The sequence below is a fragment of the Pinus tabuliformis genome, chromosome 4_1 (assembly GCF_031772625.1).
Source record: "Pinus tabuliformis cultivar Carrire ecotype Pingquan chromosome 4_1, CPIR1, whole genome shotgun sequence".
NCBI lineage: Eukaryota > Viridiplantae > Streptophyta > Pinopsida > Pinales > Pinaceae > Pinus > Pinus tabuliformis.
Window position 1 is genome coordinate 804,597,314 of NC_142303.1, and position 25,877 is coordinate 804,623,190.

At 36.0% G+C, this 25,877-nt stretch overlaps 1 protein-coding gene across 1 annotated transcript in view; it reads right to left on the reverse strand.

Moving 5' to 3' along the window:
- Positions 1-3,195: 3,195 nt before the first annotated feature.
- LOC149178661 (uncharacterized) overlaps positions 3,196-25,877 on the reverse strand; it is a 197,433-nt gene continuing 174,751 nt past the window's right edge. The window contains exons 22-27 of the mRNA XM_089422190.1: positions 17,682-18,113; positions 15,480-15,752; positions 4,160-4,562; positions 3,900-4,048; positions 3,543-3,746; positions 3,196-3,432 (exon numbers count right to left, since the gene is read on the reverse strand). Coding sequence (XP_089278316.1) covers positions 3,313-3,432; positions 3,543-3,746; positions 3,900-4,048; positions 4,160-4,562; positions 15,480-15,752; positions 17,682-18,113 — 1,581 coding nt within the window. The 3' untranslated portion in view covers positions 3,196-3,312. The remainder of the gene's footprint in view (positions 3,433-3,542; positions 3,747-3,899; positions 4,049-4,159; positions 4,563-15,479; positions 15,753-17,681; positions 18,114-25,877) is intronic.

Sequence of the window (25,877 nt, forward strand, 5' to 3'; positions counted from 1 at the left end):
GGAGGATTAACTAGTAGATCTTAGGGATATAACGACCCATTCAAACCAAGTTAATAGCCCCTTAGGTTCTACTTTTATCACCACTATTCTAAAGGATTAAACAATTAAGTTTTCTTTTGGTGATTTGGAACGTAAATTCCATATTTGAGTCCAAAGGGTCCTCTAGCTCTTCTAGAGGCTTAGGTAAACCAATAAAGACTCAAATCAGATCCCCAATACACAATCAAAACATTACACTTTGCTAAGGTAAACTAGCATGAAAAATCATAAAGTGCAACAATAAACTAACTTTAAAAAGCAACAAAATTAACCCCGAAAACAATGATAATAAAGTGAAAATAAAGCTAATAACAAGAGTAAACAAGAGAATTAATTAAAACATTTTTTAGTGGTACAATAGCACACAACAACACTTGAAACACTAGATATCAACCCTAATTTAAGGCTGAAAATTCACTTGAAATGACACTCTTGATTTTCCCATATATTTAAAACACTTTCTAACCATAGGTTACTAATTTCTAAGCTCATAAATGTTGCAAATAGATAATTTTAATATAGTTAAGCCTCAATTTATTCTAAAACAATTGAATAAATGATTTTATGATTATAATTGATTGTCACAAAAGATAGAGATACTATATTGAATATAAAGAGAGAGACACCTAATGTAAACACTATATGGAATATCAAGAGAAATGGCGGGACTTTAACTTATCGTTTTGAAGACATTGCTTAGTTAGTCATAGCTTATTTTGAAAAGATTTACAAGGAGGATGAAAGGGTTTCCATAGTAGAGGTTTAGAGAGTGGCCTTCTTCGCAAGCTTTGTGGAAGAGGAGGATAATGTGAAATCGTTAGAGGAATTCTCTAAAGAATAATGTCAAATATATTCATAGCTTCCAAAAGGACAAAATCCCTGGATTTCTTCTTTAGAAAATTGAGGATTTTCTAGCTTTGTTTAAAGCCACCAGTTTAGAGAATATGCCAAGCTTTATTGGAGGCAAGAAGGTTTAGGCACTTCAAAGGTATAAATTTAGTAAGATCCCTTTTTCTATCTCATCTTCTTCTATTTGATGTTAATTTATTATATAATGTGTCAAGAAGGGATGTTGTAAAGTTACAAGAGATACAAGATTTGAATTGTGATGTTGTTGGAATGAAGGTTAATTTGAATAAATCCTCTACTTCCTTCTACGAGGTAAATGAAGACAACATGAGAGACTTTCTACAATTGTTCCCTTAACCTTCAAGTAAGACTTGAGTATTTGGGAGTCCTTCTCAAACCTACAAAGTATGGCATAAATGATAGGGTATCACTATCACTAACCTTGAGTAGTGAATAAATGTGTGATGTATAGATGGTTGTCTATGGGAATACTCGCCCTAGTCAAATTTATGCTTGACACTATTGTAGTTTATTAGCTTACCTCTAGCCTCTATTCTCAAAAAGGTGGTAGAAATTATCAAGAGGCATGGTTATAGGTTTCTATGGTCTAGGCAAATATAGAAAGTGGGCCTCCCTTTGGTCTAGTGGCTGGAAATTGCCAAGCCAAAAGATTTGGGTGGGTGAGTCCTCAAGGGGATAGACCTATTTGGAAGTGTTTGAGTAGCCAAGTGTGTTTGGAGGTTGATCTCAAGTTGTCAACTAAAAATATATTGAGCCTAATTCAATTGAGGACAAGATTAGAAATCCCACTAAAAGTGTTCACATGTCGATTATCTAGAACGCTATTGTGTTTGAGTTCCCTTGGATAGAGATTGACTTGTGTAGAAACCTGGAAATTAGGAAAAAATATGCTAGTAGAGCCTTGCGTAGGTAGTGGTAAAGGGTACAGATTCCCAAAATTTTGATCTTAATCTCCATGTGAAAGGTAACTTCTTCTTAGGGAAGACTATCTCATTGGAGATAACTCCAATTCGGCAACAAGAATGGAACAAAGTTGCTATTATGGACATAAATGGAAGGGAGGTGAACTTTGAGAGGCATTATTGCCATGCTAAAATTAATTTATTTTAGAATTAAGGACACTGAAAGACAAGCTGATTTGGGCTACAAGTCTTTCCCTAAGAATTTATACTCATAGGCTAGGTTATATGGCCTTAAAGAAAAAAAGAAGAAGAATGGTGGTAGAAGACACTAGAAAATTAAATCCCCTATCTTCATGTTGCTAGCCATTAAATAAAAGCTTTACTTAAGTAGTTTTGTTGACTAGAAAAGAAAAGATACCAAGTAGATTCCCATTGTATAAAGAGCTATGAAACTATAAGCTACTTGCTTATCTTGCGTTTATACTATTCTAAGTCTGAAAGGAAGTGGATTCTCTGACAAGAATAAGACAATGCTGGTTAGGAAATTCAATTGCCAAGTGCCTGCTGAGGGCATTCAATTGTCAAGTGCCTCAAATCATGGTAAACCAAACCTGAGCTGAAGCCTCAAGGCATTGACATTGGTTATTGCACGAGGAGTTTGGCAAACCCACAATGCAAACATATTTTAGAATAAGTTCGTTCCTCCCTTCCTTTCAATGTCCAGCCCAAAGTTATCTGGACTATGGGACTGTTTTCTCATTAATATTTAGATATTTTGGATGTGTATTTTTGTAATCCCCAAATGGTTACAACCGTGCTAACTTTTGAGAGATCTTTCCAAAAGACAATGATGAGGCGTAAAGCATATGCAGAATGTAAATGTGTTTTTCTCTCCCTGAATTGCTCTACTGAGTTTATGACGGTTGACTTGAGATTACCTCAATCATGGACGTGTATGCCAGCCAAGTCAACTTGACAAGCTTATTAAATATTAAACTCTAGTTATACATCAAGAAAACGGAATGGAAAATTTACAATTTTACATAACAGTAGAATAACGGTCTCCCATAGAATGAATGGGAAAAACTACATAGCCATAGAATCTATTTTGTAAAGTTACAAGGGAATGGATTTAATGAAAACCAATCACTTGATTGGAGTGAGTGGAATTAAACAAGGAAATTTTTAGGGGTAATATTCACAAATCAGTTAATTTTATATTTATATATATATATATTAAATTGACTAATTTTCACATTTTAGAAAAAATGATTTGCTAAATTTTTATAAATTAAAATTATATTCCCATAAAAATAACCAAAATTTTATATAAAATATCTTAAATCTTCATAAATTCTAATATTGCCAAAAAAAAAACAAAAAATTACAATTTACATCATACATACTACTGAAATTTTCCAAGATTTTTAAACTTCCATCTTTAAAATTTTCCAAAAACTAAATTATATAGGGACATCATACAGATATTATAAAAGAACAATTAGAACCATGGATGCCATGTAGGATCCATCATACAAAGGTTTTTAGGTTGCACGGCGGCCTTCACCAGATGTGTGACACCCCGCTGTACAGATTGTGGTGGTTCAGTATCATCTTCGTCCTGAAATTATATAGTAATAAAAATAAGAAAATTTGCACGAATTTAAAATACCAGTAAGACAAAAAAATATAATAGCAAGTCTGTTAGGTTTGCATTTTTTTTTTGAGCACCTCTTCTGGGAAGCATTGTGGAGCAATGCCTTTGATACGGCCTATGACCTGCTCAACGTTTGTCGTCACTTTTTGCTTCAATTCTACAGGACTTATATCCTCTGCTGCAGCTGGTGGTGATGACATCCCAACTGGTCTTCTCGAGGACCAGGACAAAAGCTCATCCCTGAAGAACATTTCTAGATGATACTGAACATGCTGCCTCTGCTTGCAAAGGACAAACAATTTCAAATAAATTATCTCAACGTATAGCAAAGTGATCGTCAATTTTCAAACAATAATTCACACTTAAAGCACAACTCTATTTAATATATTGACAATTTCAGATAAGAAAGCTGTAAATATTTGTCCATTCACCTTCGGTGCAACAACGGACTGTGCAGCTGCGCACATGGCAGAAACAAAATGACCTTCAACACCAGAAGGTGTCAAGAAATATTGCAAATTAGGTGTAAGCCTAAATGGGACAGCCTCATTAAATTCTATCATTCCATTCGCATCGTAAACTACAAAACAAGCAGAATTCAAGTCACTGTCCAAAAGAAGAAGGTAAGAGAAACTCAGAAGTACTCTTGAATCCCTATTATTTAAATTTCCTATCCAGTGAATAAACTTACCAGAGTTGAAGTTATTTTGGAATATTTTTCCCGTGTTTTTAGCAAATAAGGTTTTGTCCGGAGTTCGCCCCCCAATTTGTAACATATACGATATGAAGCCTGACAAGGCTAACTGAACTGCAAATTGTTTTCTGAATGCTGCCAGATGACTAAAGTTTGGAAGAATTTTCTGCATGTACTTATTAAATATTCTGAAATCGCCAAATCTTAAATTTATCTCATTGTAAATTTGCAGGCTCAAGTTTGCAACAGATTCAGGTGGGAACTGACCAATAATAACTGGATTCAAACACTCTTTGAAATAAATGATCGGAAGATCAGATTCACTGCCACGTCTAGCACAACTATTTTCGTATACTTCCCCAAAAGTACTATACATCAAATCATCTTCGACCATGCAAACCTGAAAATGAAACAGTTTAAACGATTCAGAGTAAAATAATAAATCCAAAAGTGTGATTTAAGGAAATTAGGCCATCTAAATTTATAAATGAGTAGGTTCTAAAACAACAGATTTTTACTTTTACCAAAGACTTCCAAATAATTTTACCAAATACTTCCAAATAATTTTACACAAGATATAGGATCTCAATTAAATAAGTTTCAATCCGCATTCAAAAAATTGAAGTTGTCATTAACGATCAAGCTGTTTCAAAGCATAAAATTACTTCTTATTGAAATGAAAGTTAAAATAATTTTTTTTTTCTCAAATTTGAAATGAAAATTATTTTAAAGAAATATTTTATAATATACTCTACACTCAACTTGTTATTATTGTTTTTATGTTTTTTTTCTTTCCACTTATTATATATTTGAAAAAACTAAAGGTTATTGTTGAATTGAGGCTTCTGTGATCCATATCAAGTTTAAGAGAAATCTTCGGCGAAAATCAAAAGATAAATCATTTGTCCACGCTTTGTTGAAGAAACAGATCCAGCTTAGCATGTTAAATAGTCTGAGCAGAGACTCCAACCACTAAATCGAAAGCCGTTTCTGTTTCTTCAACTTGTCCTGACGATAAACCACACTGGTTGGTTCGAAACTCGTCGACAAATGATTTATCTTGTGATTTTCGCTGAAGATCTTCTGTTAAACTAAAAATTATTATTTTTCATACAATAAATACTATTGCCATAAAGCTAATGCATGCATGTATCACTTATCTTTTGAAATTACATCTTAATAGTAGGCACTGAAAATCAAGCCTTTTGATTATGGTGTATTCATATTATTATTGTGAAATTGTTCCATACATGTATCACTTATCTTTTGAAATTACATTTTAATAATATACATTAAAAAATCAAATGCTTTGGTTATGGACCTATGGTGTATTGTCTTGCTGTCCACAGAATACAATTCCTTATTATCAAAAATTTTGCTGCCACTGAATAATGATGTCAAATGATCTTGACATCCGCTTCTTCCAAACCTGTGAAATAGTCTAAAATGAGAAATACGGCACGATGGACATGCTTTCCTGCTTCTGTTACACTGAAGAGCGTGTTGAATGAGTCGTCTCGCTCTCCCACTGTTTTGTCACTTGGCATTCTCCCAAGGCAGGATGCCGTGCTTGAGGCGCTAAAACCCCAAGCAGGCATTGCGAACCTGAAAAGCGGCCCCTTGCCAATGTGCACCGAAATGTACAACAGAGACTTCACAGACTGCCTTACGCTTCTGTCGAGCATAAAATCATGGTTTGAAAGGAATTTTTTTATTATTCTGTTGAATACACACAAGCCCAAAGGAGATAAACACATTCATTTCATGGCTTAATGCCTGAAAATGATTCAATTTGTTTAACTGGAAGCTTGAATCGTAGCACGATTAGCAAAGATGCTCGCATTTAACGGCCTACACCCCTCGTAGGGCAAGAAGATAAGCCCCTTTTCAGAGCCTGTGTGCCCTAATTTCACGCATATGGCCTTCGGGCAGTCGGGATTTATGCCGATTGCAAAAATACTCAAAAGTTCAGTGGCTATAATCTGAGTGTAAATATCTGTATACTTCGACCTACATCATTCGGGAGCGTTTTGGCAACGCCCAATAGTTACAAAGGTGAATTAATTGAGGAAAGGCAAGGGGAATAATGATTTGATCAGCCTCAACGAATGAAGGGCAACATGGTGAGAAAAAGGCTATCGTTTAAAGTCGTGGGCACTCATCGTCGCTGAGAAGCTCTTTTGGCTTTTAATATAAAAGTAAAAATCAATCCCACATTTGAAACATGGAGCCTTTCAAAAAAACGAATCCACAACATGAATGTGGATATAATGATTTATGGTATCTTGGGGTGGATATAATGATCAATGGTATTTCTGTGTAATAGGTGGACATTATGATTATGGTTAACCGGTATAATGAGAATTATAAATATTATAATAAATTATGATTTTGATTAATGGTATGTATAAAGTTTTATAAATTAATTGGTTTAATTATTAATTAAAATTAGAATTATAAATTTTATAATATATTTTTATTTTATTTTTTATATGTGATATTACATTATAAAATCTGTATCTATTCTATTGAATTGAACAAAACCTCTTGACGCTAGAACAACATCATTTTCAAGTGAAGTTAATGATATCTTAATTAATAGTATTTTTAGTAACAAGGTTTTATAAACACTTAATTTATATTTTAATTATTAATTATAATTAATTAGAGTTAGAATTATAAATATTATAATAATTATTTTTTTAATGTAATTTGTGTTGAAAAGTGTAACTAGATTCAGTCCCCTCATAATGACATGTGTAATTGATGAAAATAAGAAAAATAAAATTACTATGGTAATGCTTGTCTCATGGATTTCTTGAGCAAGAAAGTTTATTTTAGTGATGACTCCCATTGTGAGCCTTTAGGTTGTGTCATCTAATTATAAAAGTCATTCTCATGTATGAAAGACCCTTCTTGGGCATATGATATTTGTATATGAGTCAATGGAAATGTCAAGTAGCCCTCCAAAGATCAGGCACAACACTTACCTCAAGTCGGCTTCAAAAAGAAATACTGTAAACTCTCCAAAGGACATGTCGGCTCATTATGATGGCAAATTATTATTTATATCAAACTCGAATTTCATTCTACACAGAGATTTTCATTCATACCTTTGAAGTATAACAGAAAGTGCAAAAAACAAGAGTAGAAGCCTCTCAACCAGCGTGGGATGGAGGAGGAGAATACGAGTTGTTTTGGCACTGATTTTTGGTTATTTATCCTCACATGTGTGTCTGATATTAAGTGTTTTGAAGTAAGGTTTCCAAAGTTAGCAGAGAAGCTCAGAATAAGTTCTCCATACTAGGATACATGCTAGCTGAAGTTACAAGATAGACTCTGTTGATTTGGGGTAGCATCGGATGTGCTCTAGCCATGAAAATTGGTGGAGAGACTAAAGAGCATGAAATCTCCAAGACCAAGAAAAAGTTTTGGAAAATTCTATCCAGATGAAAAGTTATTAAAATAATTATTATTTTTAATGAGGTCCTAAGTCTAAACTTAGGAAAATAAAAATATTAATGTGTATTAATAAAGATAAGGATGAGAAACTTCAAAGAGACAAAGATCAATCATTGATTCATCAACAAGAAAAGTATAAGAGAAGGCTTGAGGGTAAGTGGGAGACACACTGAGGGAGACTAGTCAGTTCGATTTCTGGAGTAGGGTTTGCTGAGAAATTCGAACTAGAGGTCTAGATTGCAGCAAGATGTAGCAAGTGTGGCATAGAGAGGCAAGGATAGTGCTAGAGGATCAACACAGATATCAAAAAGGCAGAAGTAGAGCCACTCAGGAAGACGCAAAGGCAGCAGGACTGCGCAATCACTGGAGGGGTTCCGTGGGTGACGCAGAGAGGCCCAGTGTTGACGCAGAGAGGTAGAGTGCTGATGCAGATTGTCTGGGAGTTGCGCAGAGGCTAGCTAGTCTGATGCTGAGCCTAGGAGAGGTGCCAGAGAATTTATCTCAGTTGGGTGAGCCAGTTTGGCATCTAGTGTGCTCAGAAACGCTGTTTAATAATAAAATTCTCCTCTGTTACACCGGTTTTTCTGCATTGGGTTTTTCCGGGGACAATTGTCTAAAATATCTGTGTTGATGTGTTTGATTCTTGTGCATGTATTTGTTTTTGTATTATGGTGTGATATCTGCGATAGAATTTATTTTAATATTCACTGAAGGGTTTTCGTAAATAACTTATTGGAAAATAAGTAGGTAAAATAAACTAGTTGTTGCAGTGATAGAATTTTCACATGCTATCAGAGCAACTAATCAGAGACCGGGATGCAAAATCAATTATGGATCGATATGGTGATGCAGAGGCATCTACGTCAGGAGACTCATGCAGATTTTCAGAAAATTGCACAAGAGACAATGATTTTGATTTCTCTATGTTGGCTTCCAAATTGGAAGAAGAAGTTGCTTGTGTGAAAATCTCTGCATCATCAGAGGTATGGTATATAGATAGTGGAGCCTCCTGGCATATGACAAGAATCTGGGAATGTTTCTCATATTATCAGGAGGAAAGGATGAATTTTCAGATCACCATGGGGAATAAGGCAAAGTGTACTCCAAAGAGAAGGGTACCATAGTTTTTCAAACAGAAACGGGAGAGCGGTTCTGTGCTACCAATGTGCTGCATGTACTAGGACTGGGGATGAACTTACTTTCTGTATTGCAACTACAAGGCAAGCGCTCTGATGTTTTCTTCATCAAGGAGGAAGTATACGTCAAGCACCCGAGATGGAAAAAGAAAGTGCAGATTGGAATTTGAAGTAACAGATTGTACAAATTACAACTATAATCACCAATGACACTGATAGGAAGTAATGGAGACAATGATTTGAACGAACTATGACACAGAAGAATGGGACATTTGCACCATGGGGCTTTGAGAATTCTCAGGAAAACTATAATAGGAGTTCCAAATCTTAGTGCAAAACGAGATGATGTATGCAGAGGATGTGCTCTGGGCAAGTATGCCAAAGCGGCATTTCCTAGAAGTAAAAATAGGGCCAAGAGTGTACTAGGACAAGGAAAACTTGGATTTATTTTTTGAAAACCAAGGACGAGGTTTTTTGTCAATTCAAAGAGTTCAAGGCTCTAGTGGAGAACCTGACAGGGAAGAAAATAAAAGTTTTGCACTCAGATAATGGTGGAGAGTATGTCGATAAGGACTTCACTGATTTTTGCGTTAAGGAGGGCATCAGAAAAGAGTGGGCAACTCCTTACAATCCGGAGCAGAATGGAGTAGTAGAAAGGAAGAACAGGACTATCGTGGAAGCAGCTAGGGCCATGATGTATGATCAAGATATGCCAAAATTCTTGTGGGCAGAAGCATGCAACATGGTAGTCTATGTCCACAATAGAACTCCTCATAGGGCATTGGGCAAGATTACTCCAGAGAAAGTAGTCATCGGAAAGACTCTTGAAGTAAGCCATTCCAGGATATTTGAGAGCTTAGCATATTGAATAGACATGACTGTTGGAATTTTGAGCCTACATAAGTTTGCTGGCCGACCTTGACAATTTGTTTATAATTAAAATAAATTCATATCTCCATAAATACTTATCGGAATCGGATGATCTTTAGATCAATCCTACACCTCTCGATGAGAGGAATCTAGGAAAAATATCAGAAGCCATAAATAAGGTGATCCACATGAAGTTTGGCCCTAGTTACCAATTTTAACACTCCCTCTCAACTAGGGAGAACTTCATCTGCAATCCGTCAGACCGTTGCTACTATCCATCCATCAAATGCAATGTCTTTTACAGCTTGACCCCACTTTTCTCGAACTATGAAGAAGCAGCAAGGGCTATGATTGAGTGGATGGTGGTGTATCGGGCAACAGGTGCAAATATCTCGTCATAGTCTATACCTTCCTTCTGAGAGAAGCCAGGAGCGACAAAACGAGCCTTATATTTTTCTGCACTTCCATCAACTGCATGCTTTATCTTGTAAAGCCATTTTGAGGTGACAATAGCTTTGTCCAGGGGTTGGGGGACCACATCCCAAACATTGTTTTTCATGATGGACTCATATTCCTCAGTCATAGCATCCTTACATACTTGATGCTTGACGACATCAGTGAATGATGAAGGCTCATTTTGGATGATCGTGCTCATGATGGTTAGGTATCCTTGATACCTGTTCGGCTTCTTACTTTCACGGAAGGTTCCTCGAGGTGCAATGTGTCCTTCAACATCATCAAGTGTCCCCCTAAGCCATGAAGGCCTCTTCCTAGAAGAGGAAGGCTCAGGCAGAGGGGGATCAATAAGATCCATAGGTTCTTCCACATCGGGCATCGTCTCTGCTTCCTTTTCCTTTGGTTCCCTGGTGTCAACTTCTTTAGATCCTCTTTGAGTAGGAATATTGTCTACTTTGCTAAGAGCCATATCTTCATCAAAGGTGACATCATGGCTAATTTCAACTGCCCTTTGACCAACCACATAAATTCTGTAGCCCTTAGTATTTTTGCTATAGCCCATGAAGATTTCTTTCTTTCCAGATGCACCCAATTTATTTATTTTCTCCTTTGGTACATGAAAATATACAAGGCTTCCAAAAATTCTAAAATGAGATACGTCAGGTTTCTTACCAATGAACATTTTTTCGGGAGTCTTGGAACCCAATGCTTGATGAGGGCATCGATTTTATACATATACGGCGGTGTTTGTAGCTTTGGCCCATAGAAACTTCAGAAGTTTTTGATCATGGAGCATAGCACGAACAACTTCCACAATTGTGCAATTCTTCCTTTCCACCACACCATTTTGCTCAGGAGTATATGGTGTAGTAGTCTCCCTCTTAATGCTAGCCTCTTCACAAAAGTCATGAAACTCATTAGATTCATATTCAATCCCATTATCAGTTCTTAAGATCTTGATTTTCTTCTTGGTTTGATTTTCAATCAAGGCTTTGAAGTGTCGAAACCACGAGAACACTTCATCCTTCTTTTTCAAGAAGTATATCCAAGACTTGCGAGAATTATCATCTATAAAAGTGAGATAATATGAATATCCTCCCAAGGAGTTCACGGGCATCATACCTGATATGTCTGAGTGAACCAACTGCAATATATCGGAGGTCTTGCTTTGGCTTGAGGGGAATGGTCCCCTTTTGAGCTTTCCTTCGGCACATCCTGGGCATAGAACTTCTTGCTCTACTCGGAATTCGGGCATCCCTGTCACCATCTTTCTTACATCAGGTAGATCTTTATAATGAAGGTGAGCAAACCTTCAATGCCATAGTTCGGACTGAAGAGTTGTGTCACAAGACATGACACCTAGCGAACTTCCTCCGACCTGATATAATGAATCAACTCGAAACCCAAGAGTGAAAGCATCTTTGATATTCTTTTTCCATACAAGTACCTTACCATTGTTGAATGTCACCTTGTAGCCTTTGTCTTCCATTGCTGAAATGGACATCAGGTTCTTTTGAGATCAGGTACATATAACACATCTTGTAGATGAATTATATTCCCTGATTCAATTAAAGAGTGACATTTCCAATGCCTTTCACGGGATATTTTGTATTATCTCCAAGAACGATTTCCAAGTTGGTTTCCTTCTCTTTTAGATCATAGAGAGCTTCTTTGTAACCAGTGAAGTGCCTTGAGGCACTACTATCAATAAGCCAATTTACCAGCATGTCCGGGGGAGCAGTAATAGATAGAGTTGCTGGTAAATAATATTCATCTTGCTTATTGTTCACGGTATTAGATTCATACCTGGAATTTCTTGCCCTCTTGAATGATTGTCCTCTTCCTTGATTTCCGGCGCTTCTTTTACATCTTCCTTTTGTCCTGCCATTCCTTTGATTGCCTTGAGAGGGATTTTGATCATCGTCCCGGTGAGAGTCCCTTTTATCAGGGCACTCCCTTGAATAGTGACCTATTTTATTGCAATTATAACAGCGTCCTTTTCTTCCAACCTTTGGTTCAACCTTTCTTTTGAATTTAGCCCTGAATTGTTTTTTCTTTTAGTATGAGAAGAAAAAGCTTAGGGATGACCCTTAAGTATGGGCATTTCTTGTTCTTCCATCCTTGTTTCTTCTTGAATGCATCTGGCCATTAATTCCTCGAATCCAAGAATTACGTTATTGTTGAGAAGAGTAGTCCTGAATACATACCATTCGAATGGTAATCCTCCAAGAGTTGTGAGTGTCATTTCCCTATCAAGAATTACTTCCCCAATAGATAGGAGATCATTCTTGATCTCGGTGATCCTTAAGAAGTATGCTTGCATACACTCATCTCTGCCCTTTTTAATTTCCTTTAGCTTATTTCTAAGAAATAAGACTTGATTTGCATCATTAACTTTAAATAAACTCACCAGTCTATCGTAGATTTCCTTGGAGGTGTTTAGGTCGAAAACGTAGGCCACCAAGCGGTTGTCGATAGAGTCCCGGATGATTTTCCTTGCTTTGACTTCTCCCTTGGTCCATTTGTTCCTAGCAGCAATGGATGCATTTGATGGAGGCTCAACAATTTTGCCTCTCACATGGTCCAACACTTCCTGTTTTTCCAATGTTAGATCGAGAGACATCTTCCATCGGTGGTAGTCAGACTTCTCACGGAGTTTGTCTTCAGCAGGGAAGTGTGTTGAGGACCCCATGGTTTGTTTTAGATAGCCTTGTCAACCTTTTATTCGATGATTGCTCTTGCTCTTGCTTGGGCTTTGTCTTCACCTCAGCTTTGATACCATGTTAAATTATGGTATGTTTTATGCTTAGTGCAATTTACTTATTTTTCTTTTATTAACCACAAATTAGCAATCATATATACATTAAGTAAAGTGCAGATAGAACATTAAATGATCAACCGAAAACAAATCCAAGACAAGAGACACAAGATGTGGCAGCTAGCTAGGGACAAACCCCAATTTGGGGAAACCCTTTGATCAAATCTTCTTTTATCTTCAATAATTCAACAGAGAGAAATAGTACAAAATCTGAATTCTGTAATTTTATATCAGCAACAACAAACCCTAGATCAGCAAAGTCAAACTTGGTCAAACAAGTTGAAATTGACCTCTAACATACTTGGTCAATTTCTGGTCAACTTGTTCTCGAACAACCTGAAGAAACAACCCTTGAACAGCACCAAAAGTTCAGTCAATTTGCAGATTTTTGAAGTCAACTGCACCCCTAAAGTAGGGCAGTCAATACCGATCAAACCAAAGGTCAGATCACCTCGATTTTTGTGCCAAAAATTGTGGCCTGCCTAGGAGAGGCGACCACACCCAATCTGCACTTCTTGGAAGGTCAACGTTGGTCAAAGAGATGACCTGCTGCTCTAGCATCCTTCTTTCTGCATCTTCTTTGCCTTAGGACGTCTTCCTTTCAACCACACGTGTGAGAGAGAGAGAGGCTCCTTTTATGTGTAGGAGAGAGAGAGAGAAGATGAGTGAATTGAATTGCCAAATGAGGATAATGCTCCTTGTATTTATATGCAAACGTTGAGGTTGAATAGACATGATTGTTGGGCTTACGCGCCCACATAAGTTTGCTGGCCGACCTTGACAATTTGTCCATAATCAAAATAAATTCATATCTCCATAAATACTTATCGGAATTAGATGATCTTTAGATCAATCCTACACCTTTCGATGAGAGGAATCTAGGAAAAATATCAAAAGCCATAAATAAGGTGATCCACATGGAGTTTGGCCCTAGTTGCAAATTTAAACAGAGTAGCACAAAGGTATAGGGTCTTGGTCTTCGTATTCGTCAATTGGAATCTCTATAAGAAGAAGAATTTGTTCAGGTTTTCCTCTCAAGAAGGAGAGGTTTTGGCGTTAACTGGTAGCCTATATTTTGTGTCTCTTGTGTCTTTATGGTTTATGCATTGGTAGTTGTTTGATAAAGAACAATAATAACCTAAATAAAAAGAAGATCATAATCTAAAGAAGTAAAAAACACTCACAAAGCAGTTACTAATAGAAGAGAAATCACTTAATTGTTAGGTCCTAGATTTCTCAACAACTTGACCGAGTCATAACGCTAGACATTACGTTACCAGATCTCTACCATATTGAGCTGGAAATTTGGGACTTGACCCAATAAAAATGTTGGACATTACCTTACAAGATCTCTACCATACTGAACTGGAAATTGGGGGTTAACTCTTGAGACAAATAATGCAACATTAACTTCAAATAAAACCAAGACATCCTAAAAGTATCATCTTCCAAAGTTTTGAAATAAGTGATGGTGTCACCCCTCATAATAAGTGATGGTGTCACCCCTCATATGCAATACCCCTTATACACAATATAAATAATAACACAACATACCATTTTTGGAAAGGAGTTGTCTATAATGCGACTTTTTGGAGATTCCGGTGACGGAATCCGGCGGAAGAAATTGAGGTTAAATCTTGATTTGTTGCAGTTAAAATAGTTTTTTAACTGCATATTTGGATTCAACACCCTGGAAAACCCCTGGGACGCTTTCATTGTGCAGAAACTAGCTATCAAACTTGCGATTCCAATAAATTCCTGCCGGATTTCGACCGGAAAAACCCGCCAGAAAGGCTTTCAAAAAGTTGCTTTATAGACAACTGCTTTTGGAAATGGGTGTAAAGTGTGCCCATTACACATCCACCATACATGACCACTCCAAGGCCTTCCAGTTGTCTTTTTTGACAATTTGTTTGTGCTAATTTATTATACTTTTCATCATATTATCAAAACTCGGAAAATTACCATGACATATTCACTTGATTCTAACACATTAATAAGGTCTCATTTTCCTTTTTCTTGACCCAGGTCACACATTTAGTATTACTTCTCAATTTAAGACACCTTCTAAGTGACTTACTCGAGCCCTAAGCTATATGTCTTATGCCTTGCCTATGGTAGGATATGCCACATTTCAAATTCCTAATAGAGCCAAATCCATTTGGACATGCTTTTCAAAAGATTTAGTTGATCAATTTAGATCTAGTTAATCCATTTAGGCATTTGAAAAAGTTATGTTCGTTACCATATTAATTTTTTAATGCAATAGAAACATATAATCAACATGCATTACTAAACAAAACTAAAATTTCAATACGTTTAAGCATTAATCCGTGTTAATGCATTAACAATCATATATATCTGGAAAAACTTTATAAGTATACTAGACGAAAAGAAAACCATACCAGGACATGCATGCCGGAAATTATAGCCGGAAATTAAGTATGAAAAAAGTAAAACTGTTGGGTCTAACTATCGTTAACCATACCAGGACATGCATGCCGGAAATTAAGTATGAAAAAAGTAGAACTGTTGGGTCTAACTATCGTTTTAAGTACGAGGAATCAAAACACACCTGTGGCCAAACTGGTATAATGATTGGAGTGTGAAACGCAAGATGCCTGCGTCTGGATTCCTTGTGTTTGTCAAACAACCTGTTTAAATCACGAAACAATTGTACCATTCGTGAAGGTTCTTCCCCAGGAGTTAGTGGGCGTAATAGAAAATGACGTCGAGAACCATCTGAACCAATTAGTGTCAATCGACGGAAGTTGCTTCCATGTCTTCGCACTATCTGCAAATCAGCCCCAATTCTATCCAACTTCACTGAATGATCAGGTGCAAAATCCTGCAAGAAACCAATGAAAGTTAATTAGTACCCATAATCCCATCGCTGTGGATGGTACACCCACAGAAGGAATAATGACTCACACAAGAATACTTTCTTTATAAATGAACTTTCTCAGAAACTGTTCCGGAATTTGAATTTTCATCCAACTAAAATAATAAGCCATGAAACTGCAGGATGAAAAGGCAAATTACACATGCATTGGCGGCTTGGTAGAATGAGTAAGTAAGCCGAAGTTAAAAAAAAGAGGGCAAGAGGACAAGTGGGTTTAGGCCAAAGCATTCTACACTGGATTATGGTATCCAGACACATTGTTGAAAAGGTTTAGGAGGAAAAAGAAGAAGTATTATGCTGCTTTGTTGACTTCAAAAAGACATATAGCACAGTCCCTAGAGATAAGTTGTGGCATAAAATAGAAAAATTTGAAATTCATTTGCATTATAAAGTCGCTGTCCATAGACTTTATGAAGAGGTGAAAGTCAAAATTAGAACCTCAGCAGGGATTTCACAAAGCTTTAGAAGTGACATTGGAGTCGAGCAAGGTTGCCCTCTATCACCTACTCTTTTTGGTTTATATATCGATAAACTAGCAGAGTGACTAAATCTACAAGGTGGAGATGGTGTTCGGTTGGAGGAGTTTGTGATAAAACTTCTTTTATATGCTGATGATCTTGTATTGACTTTTCTCTAATAAAAGGAAGTAGAGCCAACATAAGTTCTTCTTTGAAGGCAACATTCCTGAAGAAGTAAATGAGTACAAGTACCTCGAGGTTGATTTCAAAAACAAACTTAATTGGGAGGAGTGCAGACAGAAGAGAAATTTAGGAGGGATTGAAAAATGATTAAAGTGCTTTTTGGACTCCTAGTTTGTCCAGTGATGCTATATGGATGTGAATTGTGGGTTAGCAGTACCCCCGTTTGAAAATGAAAACAAATTGAGAAAATCCAAAAACACTTGACCATGAGCAAGTTCAAAATAAAAAGTTCAGTACCTTATGAGATAATGTTGAGTGAAACAAGAGCAACTCCCATTGAAGCAATTGCTATGGTGCAACTCATAAGATATCTAAAAAGAATTGAGCGGATGGGAGTAGGTAAGGGCCTAATGTTATCTTCAATGAAGGCATGAGTGAAAGAGAGAGAAAATGGATGAGACAAAACTACACATAGATGCAAAAATGGAATATCTACCTCAATGCCTGTCCCACAAATAGCAATGAGCTAAAGAATTTTGTTATGGAGAAGTTTCATAAATGGGTATAGGGAAAAGAGTTGGGTACAAAGAAGTATTACATTGAAGAATTCAACCCTATGTGTGATCTACAACAAAAAGAGTTCATTGGAGCTAGCATTCTGTGAGGGAAAAGGTTCTTATTGCTCAATTAAGAACCAACTCACATCAACTTTGGTGTGAAACAGGATGGCAAAAAATGCCAAAAGAAGCATGGGAAGAACATGTGTGTACATTTTGCACGTCTGCGGCAATAGAATCAGAAAAACATTTCATTTTGTAATTTGATGCATTCAAAGACATCAGAGAAAGTTATGGGAATATGTTAGCATCGGTTTCTTGGCATTGTCTTTTCAACGAGAGGATTGTTGTAAAGTTGGGTCAGTTCATCATCAATTTGAATAAGAAAATGATTGAATTGCAAAAGGTGAAAACCAATACACTGATGGCCCATAGACTAGTTTAAATTTAGTGGATGTTAAAATATCATATCATTTCATTTTTGTCCATACTCTTCACTATTTAATTCAATAAATTGAATATGAATTTTCTCTTAGAACATTCCCTAAACCTGTTCAAGAAAATTCGGAATATGCATTCCTGTATGGAAACGGCAAATAAAAAAGTTTTCTTTTTCGTATTTCACAAAACGCTGGTATACCGTGCAGATTGTCAAATGTGCGTAAGAAGTTCCATACCTGTTCTACAAGGTACTGTCCTGGAACTTCCATATCAACCACATGGAACTTATTCAGGACATTGCTTTCTTCCTCTAATTTCAAGAAAGCAGAAAACCTGTCTTCCACGTTGATTTGCAGAACATTCTTCCAATGTCTCAAACGCTCAGTCAAATCTGAGAGCGTAGCTGGAAATGTCGATGTACTGGCCGGATCAAGATCTCGCTCAAAGTCCCGTTTGTACTCATTCACAAACTTAACATTTTCGTTCATACCGCCTGATGGAAAGAAATCCCTACACAACTTCGAGAGCTCATTCTTGAGAGATTTGGGAACCTCTGCTGTTGTCACGGTAGGATACTTGTAACATTGGTGCAAGAGAGCATGGACTTCAGAAAGAAGTTTCTCTTCAAGAAAATGGATAAATCTTTTACCAATTTCATTTAGAAAAACCTGGAAAAACATGTATGTGAGACGTTACTGAACTAATAAACAAACCGGAGTAGAGAAAGAACCCATGTACATTCAACAATCAGTTCTGCATTTCAATGAAAACAAATAATTAAAAATCAATAAAATATGTTAGAAATATGCTTTATGGCCTATGTTGGTAAGAAAAATGCTCATGACTCCATTGTGACATTGTGTAATGTAAGATTGCATGATCAATCTTTCGTTGTGCATTAATTAAATGTAAGGTGTGTTTTCAAGAACAAAAAAGATCGTTTTATGATTTCCAATTAGTTATTGTATCAACAGGCGGAATGATCATGCCATGTGGCCTCTTTAGCAGTAGAGCACTGTGTGCCCACTTACCACTTTTATAACATAATGAGGTTAAGTGGGAATGTAAGAAGCTGGAAGAATAAGTAGGTATTCAGTTTTATGTTTAATGGATTCAATTTCTTGCGTACATAGTCATTTCCTACATTCTAGGGGATATTTTTAAATTTTAGGACGCTGGAAGTAAGAGAACACCACGTTAATGATCACTTGCCGATCGCTAGTAGCGATGGTATTTTGGTATTTTTAGTTAGTGTAATTTGGTGTCATTTGAAAATATTTCATGGTTTGCTACTGTTAGAAATGGCTTGCGGAGAACCGTGCCCAATTTTGGAAGAGCATTTGCAAGAGTGCCGCGTTAGACCCCAACATGTTGGCAATTGATCCACTTCAACCTGAGACTGGTTTCATTGAAGCCCAACCTTATGCCCATACATTTGTTATTATGAAAGTTATGAGGCAAACACCAATGGAGGTTTAAGGTTTTCATTTTACATGGTTTTAATTTATTTATAATATGATATCCAGTTTTGATCCCCAGATTCTAATTTATTTATAACATGATATCCAGTTTTGATCTCCATATTTGTATCATATATTTATAACATGATATCCAGTTTTGATCTCCATATTTGTATCATGTGTATATGATGAATGGGTAAAAGCTGAACAATATAATATGCAAGATTGTACATTGAATGATTATTAAAAAAAAACTACAAAATTTAAAAGAGGGCAAAAGAATGGAGGGTGCGACTCCACATAGGGGAAGGACGAGGGTAGACTATAGAAGAGAGACAAAAGAATGGGGCTATGACTCTAGTTGAAAGGCAAAGGCGCTTAAGCAGGGTAAGGAAAAGAACCTTAGTATGTGACTTAGCCTAATCCAAGGTTTGTGCAACCTTGATCATGCCCCTTGATTATTAATTAATCTATGTCTTTTATTATGAAGCATTTAAATTCTGAAACAGTATATATTAATGATTAAAATGATTGATGGTTTTGTTACAAGCACGGCACTAGCTTAAATAAGCCCTTGGCACCTTTTCGAGAAGGGGCATCATTTTTTATTGTGCCCCAATTAATTAATTACATAACATTGCTTTCCTCTTGAAAAATATGCTTTGTCCTCGAAGCATATGTAACGATGGTTGTTTTTTGCAAAAAGTTTTTGTCTCCCAGGAGTCTTCTTTTTCTGGTAGATTCTTCCACTTGATAAGGTATTCTTTAATTACTGGAGATTGCTACTTCTTTTCCCTGGTGGTAACAATTCCTTCTGGTTCTAAGATGAACTTGCCTTCATCATATAATATTGGAAGTGTTGTCTGCGCTGATTGGTATCTGCCCAATGCCCTTTTAAGACACGATACATCGAAAATGTTGTGAAATTGACTAATGTTTGGAAGTCTCATGTTGTATGCTACTTGGATGATCTTTTTGTTAATCAATATGGTCCATAAAACTTTGGTGCCAATTTGTTTTTCCCTTTTGTTTTAGGGATAATTGTTTGTAAGGCTGAAGTTTAACAAATACCCATTCTCCAACTTCAAATTCTCTCTCTGTTCTGTGTCGGTTGACCTGCTGCTTCATGCGATTTCTTGCAATACTTAGATTTTCTTTTAATCTTTGAAAAGCTTTTTGTAGAAGTGTGATAAGTTGAATTGTACCACCATTCAGCGAGAAGTAACCACTGAGCCTACTTATTTTGTTTCTCTATTGCATAACAACGAAAGTAAGCTTCTAAGCACTTATTGACAATTTATCCCTGACCATCTGTGTAGGGCATAAAACTTCACCAACAACATGCCAATCAAGTTTAAACTAAATTTACCAAATTTAATTGCAGATACATACATGTATATCCCGTTTGAAGCCGTTTCCAGGATGTCATTGCTCTGCTTCTGCTACCAAACCAACCGTTTCCTCCCAATCTATCTGGGATCAACCTATGAGGTTCCCAGATCTAGAAGACTTCAAAATTGAGGTCTTCTGGCTCTTGTGCCCAAAACCTCAAGAACAGTGCTCAAATCTCCATTCCTCAATTAATTCCACCCTCAAAATTCCCTTTAACTTTGGCTCTCTGTTTTCATCAGAAGATTTCCTTCCCGTGTGTTCTCGCCAAAAAAGTTCTTGCTCCCTTATTCAATATTTTCCTTGATTTTTCTCCCCTTCTTTTCATTGTTTTGAATAGCCTTTAAAGTGTTCTCAGGCAATCACCGATTCCCCTGCCTCTGATATTAGTGGACCTGGCTTTAGCATCGACAACAAAGTACGCAAAGGTATTTACACGTATTCAAGAGGTTTTTTACACACACTAACTTGAACTATTATAATTCTATCGTTCATTAATATTTTGGTGATTGTTTGCATCAACGTTCTTTTACCCTTTTTGCTTGTATAGTATATATATTATCATTTCCCATTTTGTTTGCTTAATATTATTATATATTATAATTTTTTTATTAATATATATTTATAATTATTTTATTTTGTATATTATATTTGTATTTCCCTTGCTATTTGTATAACACATTTCCTTTACCATCCATTTATGTTGTATAGTTATATATATATTTTGAGTTAGGTATTTACTTAGAATTTTTAATAATTAATTTGTTTGTTAATTTACTTGAGATTTTTATAATAACTTTGTACGTATATTATCGCAGTGCATGTGATGCATGCATATGTAGCTATCATATTTATGCCTCGTATCCATATGTTAATATTTCTATGCTACCCATAATTTGAGATAGGTCATTACATGTCTGTTTGAGGATGATATGCAGAACTCATGTTGAGGTATGCTCCAATATGTTTGAAAGGCTCTTTCCAAAAATTCCCATTAAACTTGGGATCTCTATCACTAACAATGACTTTAGGAAATCCATGTAATTTGTAGACATTCTTGCAAAATATCTCGGCAATCTCTTTCGCTGAATATGTTTGAAAGGCTCTTTCCAAAAATTCCCATTCAACTTGGGATCTCTATCACTAACAATGACTTTAGGAAATCCATGTAATTTGTAGACATTCTTGCAAAATATCTCGGCAATCTCTTTCGCTGAATCTGATTTCTTCATTCCTATGAAGTGTGCATACTTTGTGAGTCTGTCTACTACTACAAGAATTTTATCTTTCTCGTCTGACATGGGTAATCCTTCAATAAAATCCATTGATATTTCTTCCCATTTTTGGTTTGGGATATTTAAGGGGTGGACCAACCCTGGGGTCATAATGTTCTCACTTTTATTTCGTTGACATTGAACACATTCTGCTACATATTTTTGTATATCACAATTCATTCTCTTCCAAAAGAATGACTGGTGTGCATTGTAGTAGGTTTTAAAGAATCCTACATGTCTAGCTGACAGTGAATCATGCGACTCTTTGAGAATCTTGGCTTTAAATTTGGAATTTGAACTCAGATAAATCTTCCCTTGTACCATAGAATATCGTTTTTCCATTCAAATTTTGAATTTTGAGGAAGGCTATTAATTATATCACTTATTTCGGGATCTTTTGCATATTCACTTTGAATCTGATTAAGCCATTCAAGAACAACAACTGAGACTTCGAGTAATGATGGTTCTTCATCTCTCCTAGACAGAGCACCAACTACTACATTATCTTTCCCTTTCTTATGTAATATATCCATGTCGAAGGCAATGATTTTTTCGATCCATTTTTGTTGTTCTGTAGATAGTGTTTTCCGCTGGGGGAGATGCTGAAGACTATTATGATCTGTTCGTATTAGGGACTTACTTCCGAGGAGATATTGTCTCCATTTGGCTAATGCATGCATAATAGAAATCATTTCCTTGTTGTATGTAGACTTGAGACGTTCTTTCTTATTGAACTTCCTACTCTCAAATGTGATTGGATGTTCGTTCTGCATTAGTAGTGCTCCTATGCCAAAACCTGAAGCATCACACTCAATTTCAAATGGTTTTGAGAAGTCTAGAGTTGCTGATACAGTGGCTTTAGACATAACTTCCTTCAAGTCTTCAAAACACTTTTATGTTTTATCATCCCATCGAAATGAGTTCGTCTTTAGAAGGTTCATTAGAGGTGTGGTTATATGGGCATAGTTTTTAAATAAATCTTCGATAATACCTAGTTAATCCTAAGAATCCTCTTAGCGTAGAGATATTAACAAGTTTCGGCCATTCCCTTATAGCCTTGATCTTATTAGGCTCTAGTTTTACTCCTTCCTTTGATATTATATGTCCAAGATACTCTACTTCTTCCTTTCCAAAAGTGCATTTGGATTTCTTGGCATAGAATTGATGTTTTTCTAATACAGTAAGAACTTGCTCCAAATGTCGTAGGTGTTGCTTCCATGTTTTACTATAAATTAGAATGTCATCAAAGAATACTAACACAAACTTCCTTACATATGGATGAAATAGCTCATTCATAGTAACTTGGAATGTTGTCGGTGCATTGGTTAAACCAAAAGGCATTACTTTAAACTTGTAATGACCTTCATGTGTTCGGAACATAGTTTTTGCTATGTCTTCCAACCATTCTGATTTGGTAATACCCTGACCTTAAGTTCAATTTTGAGAAGTCTTTACCGCCATGTAGTTCATCCAACATTTCATTAATAAAAGGAATTGGAAACTTCTTTTTAATTCTTATTTTGTTAGTCCTCAATAATCGACACATAATTTGAATGATCCATCTTTCTTTTGAACTAATACAACTGGAGCAACAAACGAACTTCTACTTTTTGTGATGATGTCATATTTTAAAATATCTTAGACTAATCTCTCAATTTCAATTTTTTGATGATGTGGATAGCGATACGGTTTGATGTTGATGGAATTTGATCTTGCTTTGACTTCTATTGTATGATTGATTTCTCTTTTAGGAGGCATCTTCATTGGAAGGTCTTGGAAGAGTTTTTTGTGCTTTTGAATTAGCTCTTGGACTTCGGGTGCTTCTTTGTTGACTAAATTCAAAGTTAAAAATTATCATTGATGACACTATACTACATAAGTTGGTGCTCATTTTCGAATCATTTTCATCATTTTAGATGATGATACAATTTGGTTCTCAAGTGGTTGGAACCCATATAACTTGTATTTATGCTCTTCCCATTTAAATTTTATAAATTGCTTCTGATGGTTGGCAGAGTAAGTGCCTAGGGTTTGAAGCCATTGGATACCTAGGACCACATCCACTCCCCCTAACGGTACAGTGTAGAATGAAGATTCTAGATTATAGTCTTGAATCTGTAATTTGACTTTATGGCATTTCCCTACTTTTTCAATTTTTTTACCATCACCTTCATGTTGCGCATGGGAAAAGTGAAAATGTTGAGTCTTTTTGCCATAGTTGAGTCCAAAAATTTGTGGGTGCTTCCGGTATCAATCAAAACCATTATGTTCTCTTCTTGATGTCCTTTTAACTTTAATGTATGCGGCTACAATATACCTATCATGGCCGATAGTGATACATGCGGAATATTCTCATTATTTAGTTCTAGAGAGAATTCTGGAGAATCTTCAATTTCTTCTATGTCTAATTCATCACTATCTGAATCATTAGTTGCTTCACATTTATATAGGTTCTTGGTCTCTTTTCCTTTAGCACACCTATGTTTAAGATCCCCTTTTACGCCACAATGTTTGCACTTGCCCTCTTTCATTATTTGCATTTCCAAGTTAGTTTTTTCTCCTTCATGAAGATGTGGTTGAACATATTTTGTGTTATCCATGTTCGCATCTTGGGAAAATATTCATCTCGAATATACTCTTTCAACCTTTGGCCACTGCATCTTTTCAACAAATTTTACCTTCTATCTGGCTACCTCTATAAAAGTGATGTCATGAAGCTCGAGCTCAACGTGGAGATGGGGTTTAAGTCTCGTGGTGTACGATTGAATGAGACAAGTTTCTAATAATCTAGGTACTCACGCAGCTAAAGTTTCCCATTCTCGAGTGTATTCATCCACATCCCCTTTTTGTTGCAATCAGGTGAGTGTTGAGAAAACTCTTCTTCTTTGACACCTTGGAACCTTTTAAAGGATGCATTTTTTAATTTCCTCCAACTGATAGCAAGTGTCGTCTTTTTCCACCACATATACCTATTATATGCTTCGCCTTCCATTTGAATGGAAGAATGCCTGATCTTTTAATCATCATTGTCAATACCATAAATCTCGAAATATTCTTCTGCTTTATTGAACCAAGCAACGCTACATTTTTGTTACCGTCAAATTTGGATAGCTCAAGTTTTTCTCTTCGTTGATATGTAGCTATTGACAGAGCAAAGAAGGGGTATTGATTTGAAAACGACATATTTGTGTATGGATTCCAAAGCTGCCTATTTTGAAAATTCGTGTTACTATTTTTTTTATTAGACATGGAAGATGTCTTTGGAGACTCGAGTTTCTCATGTGAGTTTGACGGGTTGGACGAATATGGAGAATTGAGATGTTGAGTAGCTCCATTATTCTGGGGTATTTGATCATGTGTAACCTTCATCTTGTCACAAATACAGGTCAACAATACCATTGCTTGATCCACCTTATTTGAAAGCATTGTCTGATCCTTTTTAAATTCGTTATGGTTTTGCTCAAGCTGACTCTCTATTCTCTTTGTTGTATCCTGGAGTGCCTTGATTTTTTTGCCCTGTTTGGTCATCTTAATCTCAAGGTCTAACAATATTTTATTGAAATTGGCCATCAACATTGATGAAGCCATCGCACGGGTCTGAGGTAGAGTATATTTATCTAGCTTAACTTTTCTTAAACTGATCCTAATTTTTTTAATTATTATTTTTAAATAATAATAATTATTATTATTTTTAAATAATAATAATAATAATAATTATTATTATTATTATTATTATTTAAATAACAAATATATATATATATATATACCCGTGATTAAATTGTGGCGTAATGATTTTGTATATAGGTGTTAATATATATATATATATATATATATATATGGGAATGGACAACCGAAGTTAATGACGACAGCGAGAGAAGTGGAAGGGTCGGTGGGCAAAAGACGTGGAATGGTGGATGAGAATGGTACAATGGACAACGAAACAGACAGGGAAGTGATCAACATAATTGGAATGCAGTGGACGAACAGAGAGGTAAACAGCAATAGATGAGGCAGGCGGAGAATACAGGGGGAGCAATAGCGGAAGGTAACCGCCAGCAGCGAGTCAAACAACAACAGAGTCCAAGGAGCGAACTTGCTCTGATACCACCTACAACAGTTAAATTTTGAAATTGTTATAAATTATATATTAATGATTAAAATGATTGATGGTTTTGTTACAAGCAGGGCCCTGCCTTAAATAAGCCCTTGGCACCTTTTCGAGAAGGGGCATGATCTTTAATCGTGCCCCAATTAATTAATTACATAACAGATTAATTCTTTGGTATTAGCATATGAAGCAAGCACACGG